General features: G+C 42.0%; 1 protein-coding gene across 1 annotated transcript in view; it reads left to right on the plus strand.

Moving 5' to 3' along the window:
* Positions 1 to 7,362, plus strand: part of LOC146870169 (uncharacterized) — a 165,505-nt gene extending 158,143 nt beyond the window's left edge. Inside the window, exon 12 of the mRNA XM_085641584.1 lies at positions 7,235 to 7,362. Within this exon, the coding sequence (XP_085497710.1) occupies positions 7,235 to 7,362 (128 nt within the window). The remainder of the gene's footprint in view (positions 1 to 7,234) is intronic.
* Positions 7,363 to 9,032: the final 1,670 nt, after the last annotated feature.

A 9,032-nucleotide genomic window follows, 5' to 3' on the forward strand; every position in this document is an offset into this window, starting at 1 on the left:
CAGGGCGTGTTTGCACACGTCACCTCAGGCCCCGTTCCCTCCCTTCACCACTGTGTAAACGCACCCTGTGTCCGTTCTAAGTTGGGAAATTAAGTCCCCTTGAATCCTAAGGGTCCCTAGGGTCAAACTAGCCCACTGGGTACCTCCAGTAAGCGCCACAGAGCTGCGTTGCAGAGAGGTGTAAAAAGGGGCGTGGTCTCTGAACACCTGTCTGCAACGCAGCTCCCTGGCGCCTACTGGAGATACCAGGTGGGCTAGTTGGCCCTCTGGGACCCTCAATATTGAAGGGGAATTAATTCCCCAACTTACAACTCGCCAGGGGGCGTGTTTGCACAATGGTGAAGGAAGGGGTTGGGGACTGAGGTGATATGTGTGCAAACATGCCCTGTGGCGCATTATAAGTTGGGGAATTAATTCCTCTTCAATCCTGAGGGTCCCTGGGGACCAACTAGCCCACCAGGTACCTCCAGTATGCGCCAGGGAGCTGCGTTGCAAAGAGGTGTTCAGAGGCCACGCCCCTTTTTACAACACTCAGCAATGCAGCTCTTTTTTTTTAATGGGGAGGGGGTCTGCATGGCCCCCCTCCCGGGTCACTTATGGCCCCGGGACCCCATCCCCCGGGGTCTGGCCACCTCCGTTGGGGACCGTGGGGGGTCCCCAATCCCCCCAAAGTCTCAGCCGGCTCCCCACCTCCTGCGGGAGCCAGCATTGGTTTTCCACATGGGGAGCAGCTAACATGGTGCTCCCCATGTGGAAAAGCAATCTGCTTTGCTTCATTGAAGCGAAAGCAGGTTTCCCTGCTCGCGCTTCAATGAAGCAAAGCAGTTTGCAATGACAGGGTGGGTGCAAACAGCAGTATCCTGGGGGTGAGCGACCGCCAGTAGGTTATATATATATATATATATATATTACCTACTGCCGGTCGCCAGTAGGTAGATATAGTTAGGACCTATTTTCCATAGGAAATCCGCAACATTCTATTCCCAATAAGTCTGGCGCCGGTTGACGAATCCTCGCGAAATTTTCCAAACTTTTGGCCTGCTCCGCTCCGCTCCTACCTTGAAAGTTTTGTGGTGATTCGTCAAGCGGGGGGCCGAGAAAAAAGGAGGTTCCCAAAACGCGTTTTCCCCATGCAATTTCCCATAGGATCTGTTGTCGCAGCTACAGCCCGAACCGCTGAACGGAATGACACCAAATTTGGCAAAGAGGTAGTCCTTAGTTCAGACTCGTGCCTTTTGCATAAATGGTGTGAATCCATTCAGTAGTTCCTGAGAAAATTAGAGTTAAAAGTACATAAATATCTATGGCCGCGGAGGATCCGTGGACCGTACACGCACCGTATGCGCACCCTCCCCGAACCGAGCGCGCACCCTCCCGATCACGTGCTGAATGCTAATTGGCTGTCGACTGTCTCTCTACACTCGAAACCAGGAACTGTTGGCGGCCATTTTCTGCCTCGGTAGAAGCGAGGCTGAAGAAGCAAGGAGAATAAGTGTGTAAAACATATAAAGGGGGCAGAGTGGAAATACTCTGACCCTCTAGAGGTGCTTAGGGGGTCCCAGAAGGAGCCCCTGGGGCCCCCCTTTTTTTTAAAAATGGCGAAATGTGCGCACAGTACGCGCATCCTATCGCGTTGGGTACGCGGATCCAATGATTTTTTTTAAAAAAAAGACAAGAAATCATTGGTTGTATGACTACTTTGTACATTGAAAGGTAGGGTGTATATTTCTGTTATTTAAAGGTATGATTCTTATTGGTTAACAAAAACAGATTGTAAGGAACATTATATATGATTAGCTGATATGTTGAAAAGGGAAGCACACTTCCTCTCTTGTGCAGGAACAGTGTGTGCTGAACTTCTGACCTGTGTGCTTAGTGCAGTGTTCCATGACCTGTTTCTATGGTAACAGGCAGAAGGCAGATTGGGGGAAGGGTTGAAATGTCTTTCAGTTGGAAAGGGTTGAAATGTTTAACCAATAGAAATGTGTGTTTGCTTTTGAGTTTATGTGTGAAGGATTGTGATTTGATGTTTACATGTATATGTGTGGAAAATGAAAGGGAAACTTTTCCATTCTTTATTTTTGCTGAGAGGTGCACAGTGCAGAGATTCTGTAAAAGAAAATATGGTGAGTGACTGATATACTTCTTAATCTACAAAAGAACTTGAAAGATGAGTTATTTCATTGTGAGGGGATGTATGTAGACTATTTTGATTTTGATCAGACTAATGTATTTCTCCTGCTAAAGTGTAGGGAGTACTTCTTTTCTCTACAATCTTATTGACAGTGTGTGTGCATGTAGAAACCATTCTGTGATAAGCATTTGTGTTTTTCGTGTGTTTGCAGACTGATAAACTTCTAGGATAGTGTTGCTTGTCCAAAATCACACTGTGGGTCTGTGTGCATTTGGGTAAGGATTGTGAGAGAAGCATTTGGTAACATTGTGTATTTTTTAGCAGATAACTCTTTTAAAACCTGTCATGTTGTCAAGTTTTAGTAGCATTAGAAGCTAGTCTTTGCTTATGCATTGATAAAATGAGTCAGGGTTTGACACTAAGGTGCAGTACCATGTACTATTCTGTTCACAGTGGCAGAACTGAAAATTTAAAAGTTTTACCTAAGCACTGTCCTAGAAGTAGTCTGATTATTTAGTCAGTTTCTAAGTACCAAATAGATTGCTTCATATGTCTATGCAGTATGCATGTAGTGTTCTAACATACTTGTCTAACACACTTGTCTTTTACACCTTCAAGTCCCTAGTCAGTATCCATACACTTCCAGGAAACACCCTGTCACTTCCTTTGCAGTCCTCTAGAGACCCATTCAACAGCATGTACTAATCCATTCACTGTGCCAAAACCCAAACACTTATAAATTCACCAAGACACTCTCTTTCCAGTACTCTAATGATTCAGTCACTGCCTAAGTATTCATGCACTGAGCCAGGTCTTAGCACATGGACTTCTTCAAACCCTTATTCACTATGCATGCAGTCCTCTAACCACCTAAACACTTGTCTTTCACACCTTCAATTCCCCAGTCAGTATCCATTCACTTCCAGCAAACACCCTGTCACTCCCGTTGCACTCCTCTAGTGTAGTGACCCATTCAGCATCATGTACTAATCCATTCACTGCGCCAAACCCTAATAAATTCACCCAGGCGCTCTCCTTGCAGTACTCTACATTCAGGCAGTACCCAAGTACTCATCCAGTGACCCAGGCCTTAGTATATGGACTGCTTCAAACCCCTATCCACTATGCATGCAGTCCTCTAACCACCTACACAATTGTCTTTCACACCTTCAATTCCCTAGTCAGTATCCATACACTTCCAGGAAACACCCTGTCACTCCCTTTGCAGTCTTCTAGTGACCCATTCAGCATCATGTACTAATCCATTCACTGTGTGAAAACTCAAACACTTATAAATTCACCAAGATACTATCTCTGCAGTACTCTAATCATTCAGTCAGTGCCTAAGTATTCATGCACTGAGCCAGGCCTTAGCACATGGACTGCTTCAAACCCGTATCCACTATGCATGCAGTCTTCTAACCACCTAGACACTTGTCTTTCACACTTTCAATTTCCTAGTCAGTATCCATACAGTCCAGCAAACATCTTGTCACTGCCTTTGCACTCCTCTAGTGACCCATTCAGTACCAAGTACTAATCCATTCCCTGTGCGAAAAGCCTAGCACTTATAAATTCACCTAGGCACTCTCCTTGCTGTACTCTAATCATTCAGTCAGTACCCAAGTAGTCATGCAGTGGCCAGGCCTTAGCACATGGACTGCTTTAAATGCCTATGCAGTATGGATGCAGTCCTCTAATCACCTACACAGTTGTGTTTCACACCTTCAATTCCCTAGTTAGTATTCATACTCTTCTAGCAAACACCCTATCACTCACCCAGTGTGTCTCCTTATAGTACTGTAATCATTTAGTCAGTTAGCATGTAGAGTTTTAGTGGGGTAGGCTTTAGGGCATGAACTGCTTCAAAGTAGTATGCACTATGCATGTAGTGTTTTAACGATCATCACACTTGTGGTTCAGGGACATAGTTTCTTAGTCAGTATTTATATAAAATGTGTTTGTACAGTAATGGAATAGTATAATTTTGAAAGTTATTAATATACATTTATTTGTGATTCTTTTTTACAGATACAGAATAGGAGTGTTTCTCATCTGTTTGCACTCTTCTCGTGCAAGATTGTTCGGATGAAGGGTCCTTAGGTGTTTCATCATACTTGCCGTGCCGTACGAGTATTTCTTGTTAGGATCCCCTCGTGACAGAACTCTTTTGCAAATCTTGCACGTGACCAAGGTGGCATTGGTCTTTGTTTGCCCCTTGGGAAAAGTACAACATTTCCTCCCACTGAAGAAAAACGTTGTGGGCGTGGTGCCTTCTGCAAAAAATTTTCCTCAGATTTGGTAAATATTTTAAAGCGGCAACATTTACAGTTTTTGTAAGTTAAACTTATAAAATTTTGTTAGCTGTATGCATTTTATATATCTGTGATTTGTTTCTTGTTGTATTTTGTTGAGAATAGCATGTTGTTTTTTTTTAAATATCTTTCTGATTTTCCAGGTCTGTCGTCGACATCCATGGTCCCCACAGGAGTGTTCCGCCTTGTTGTTTTGTATTATTTTTGATACATTATGGTTATTAGTTTATCGTTCATATATATGTTAATACAAAAATAAAGTTTGAAAATAGTTTATCGTTTACATATTTATGATTATAAAAAATAATGTTTGAAAAAAAAATTAATAACGTTTTTGGTTGTTCTCTTAACTGCTGTGTGACTCTTTCCTGTTCTTATTTGATGGAGTCCACCATGGTGTTACATTTTGGGGCACTTATCGCTGGAATACTGGTGATATCTGCAGTTTGCACCAACTTCTGAATAGTGTGTTAGATTTATCTCAACTTTACTTCCGTTAAAGTGCTGATAATGAAATGGAGACTAGCCGTTCCCGTGCAAAAAGACACGAGGTGCACCTTTCCAATTTATTCTAAATACTAAAATCCTGTATTGAATTGCACTGAGGTATTGGCTGCACTTACAGTGTACACACAAAATCTATTAAGAAATCTCATTGTATTTATATTGATTGGGAATAGTGCGTCAGGTGCTGGATCTTGACGAGATACACTGCTCAGTTCGTATATTGTTCTGCACACGAAAAAAATCACATCACAACTTTCACACCAATTGCAATGCGAAACAAATTCCGGCGATAAGACACGTTAGCACCAGGGATTTTACACCTGCTTTCTGCTGGTGTTAAGCAGGACAACTACCTGCACCATGAAAGGGAACACAGCCAAGAGCCACACCAGAACACCCACAGGTGCCATAGAGTCAATTAGCATGATACAGGGATACCCATGAGGGCCAGAAGACTCATCTCAACAACTCCAGGACCGCCAATGACCCCCAAACCCACATATTAGCAAGTGTGTCCCTGTGGTCATTGTCTTAGCATGATAGGCACGAGCCCTGCAACATCACAGTGTGCTGTCACCTCAGCGTTGGCAGTGAGCCTGGACGTTTAGCTATGCACGCATCCTCCTGCATGCACAACTGGCGTGTGCTGGTCTGGGGTTCACAGGTCAGTGCAGGGGTGTGCCTATCCGGCAAGGGGAACGGAGTGTCTCGGACATGTCCATGTACAGGAAGTGCGGTAAGTGTGTCTCTGTGTTCTGGTGTGGCCTGCTACAAGAGCCGCAGCACTCGATGTTGTAAAGTGGCATGCACCACCTCCAAACGGCACAGACATCCCACAACACCAACGACTGGCCCTTGTACACATCCTGTATGAATGCAGCGTGGTTTTCACTTCTATGCTCGTTCTGTGGTGTGATGTTGGCGGTTTGTGTGACTTGTGCTCCTTGTTGGTGTGTTTCATTTTGGCCATTGTTAGTCTATATGTGTGTTGTACTTAATTGTGCATGTGTGCCATTCTGCCCATCTCCCCCCCTCCCCCCACTCCCTGCTTCTTCCTCTTCCTGGTGCTGTTGTGTCTATAATTTTGTTGCTCCACACATAAATACATGTAAAGAATAAATTAGAATAGTTCCTTGATTCTTTTAGGTTTCAAAACTTCTCTATTGGTTTCTTTTAAATTTTCCATATGAACCGTTTTTTAAATATTCAACAACACATAGAAGTCAGAAGTGCAACGTATTCTATCAACACACTTTCTAGAACATTCTACAACACGTGCAGGTTAAAAGTTCATCAATTTTTTAAAACTTAACGATATTTTTCTGCAACATTTTCTTGAACATTTAACGACACGTGCAGGCTATAAGTTCACGATTGTTTTAAGTTCGAACAGTGCCTTCCAAATGCAAGTAGCAGGTGTGGTTGAGCTGAGCAAATTTTATCCTATGATATGTACTCCACGTTGAAACTGCTTTTTCTTAACCAATCACAAAGATGCTTTTCCACAAAACTAATGTGCACCCTACTTTTAAAAAAGAATGCTTTTCATGATACCTTTAGAGATAAGTTAAAGATAGGAATTAGCATTTAAAAAACCTTTGAAATTCACTGAAAAAAACATAGGTTTCATGCACGTTATAGTTAGGAATTGGCATTTAAAAAACCTTTGAAATTCACTGAAAAAACCATAGGTTTCAGGGGCGTTATAGTTAGCTGGACATTTCCCTCGTACAAAACCCTAGAAATTCCCCTGTTATAGTTGGTTCAGCTAACTATAACTCGCGCCCCCGCAATGCACTACTGATGACGTCACATATCACATCACTCATGACATGGTCAGTGACATCACTGATGACATCACTGATGACATCTCAAATTACATCACTGATGACATCACTGATGACGTTATCCATGTGACAAATTAGTGCACCTTCTCACACCCTAATATAACCTTTGATACACCGACTCAAAATTTCAAACGGCCATTTTGACAACCATAGATACTCCAATACCAATAACTACACACCCAATCATTGACTTTTACATCTACATACATGTCCACTCACTCACCTGTACAGTCACTCATACTTACAGTCACTCTGTGCATTTATACACCTATATAGACACTCACACACCGCCAATCATCCATTGAGGTACTGACACATCTAGTCAGTCATGCAAATAATTAATCACAGTCCAATTTACTCACCTATACAGTTAAACACACTCAAGTTCACTTACTCATAAAAATACTAACAAATTCTGTGTCTTCCTGCAGAAAAACAATCAGGTTCAAACTTGGCTTGCTCCACTGTGGGCGCCGGAGAGGAGCTGAACCTTGGAGCCCCAAGTTCAATTGTATTTGTTCTTTTACTGCGAACATCACTACTCCACCAGGTGGAGTAGCGGTATACGCAATAAGAGAAGATTTACGAATGATTAACTGAGTGCGGCGTCTCTTTGCATTATTACCTACTGGCAGTCGCCAGTAGGTAGTTATAGTTCCTATCCTGAAAATTTCACGGTGATTCGTCAAACGGGGGCCGAGAAAAAAGGGGGGTCCCAAAACGCGTTTTCCCCATGCATTTTCCCATAGGACCTGTTGACGCAGCTACAGCCCGAAGTGCTGAACGGAATTACACCAAATTTGGCAAAGAGGTAGTCCTCAGTTCAGACTCGAGCCTTTTGCTTAAATGGTGTAAATCCGTTCAGTAGTTCCTGAGAAAATCAAAAGTAAAATCACATATATATCTGGGCGGAGCCTAACCACACATCTCATCGTGAGATCTGATTGGCTGTCAGCACTTCATCCAAGAAGTGTTGGCAGCCATCTTGGGACCAATATACATGATAGCACCTCATTAAAAAGCATTGCAGTTAATAGAAGGTTTTAAGACTTTAGTTACATTATAAATCATTTGTTGATGGTACCATACTCATTTTAGGAATTGTGGCGTGTTCTAAGATGATTTTACCATGTGAAAAAGCCTTCTGCTGTGATATCATAAATCATGTTTGAGAGAAAACTATTTTCTCATGCTTTTCCCACAGAGGTTTGGAAGGTGATCTATAAGCTAACTGAGAGCATATTTTCTGTAAATTCACATTATCTTTCTCAGTCATGTGAGAATGAAGTCTGACATTTTCAGTAAAACATGTACATCCAACAAGGGCAGAGACTGTCAGTCGATTCCTTTGTGTTCTACTGCAGCTTCCCAGAGTGTGCTAAAGAACAACTAGAGCGCTAACAATCCTACTTATGACAAACGTATGGCACACCTGAAGCCATCTTGGTTTGAATAAAGTGGTAACTCTTAAAACATTTAATTTAAAAAGGAACAAAATGAGGGGGTTCATTGCCATAGAAAGTATGATTAGTGCTGCAGAAAAAAAAATTAGGGCACATTTTGAGTGACTTCTCAAATCCTCTTCTATTTCATTAAAAAATTCTGACATGCAGACTGAAACATGCACTTTCAATACCAGCAGCAGACTTCCCTGGTGAGCAGTAGCTTTACTACAGTGATCTAATAAGCAACTAGACTGCTAACATTCTGAATTTATGGCAAATGTGTGACACATCTGAATGCCTTCTTGATGGAATCAAAGTAAAAAACTGAAAGTATTTCCTACTGAAGAGACTGTAATAAATGAGAAAATTAGGAAACATCATAACAAATAAGTCTCCCAAAATGGCCACCAGAGACAAAAGAGCCCAAATGTAGCCCAAATATCACCCAGATATAGCCCAAGTATAGTCCAATGACAGAATGTCCAGAGTGTTCTAACGAACAACTAGAGCGCTAACAGTCTTACTTATGACAAAAGTATGGCACACCTGAAGCCATCTTGATTGGAATAAAGTGGTAAAAAGAAAAAGCCATCTTGATTGGAATAAACTGGTAACACTTAAAACATTTAATTTAAAAAAGAACACAATGAGGGGGTTCATTTTGCCATAGAAATTATGATTAGTGCTGAAGAAAGAAAAATTAGGGCACATTTTGAGTGACTTCTCAAATCCTCTTCTATCTCATTAAAAAATTCAGATATGCAGACTGAAACATGCACATTTA

The sequence above is a fragment of the Triturus cristatus genome, chromosome 1_1 (assembly GCF_964204655.1).
Source record: "Triturus cristatus chromosome 1_1, aTriCri1.1, whole genome shotgun sequence".
NCBI lineage: Eukaryota > Metazoa > Chordata > Amphibia > Caudata > Salamandridae > Triturus > Triturus cristatus.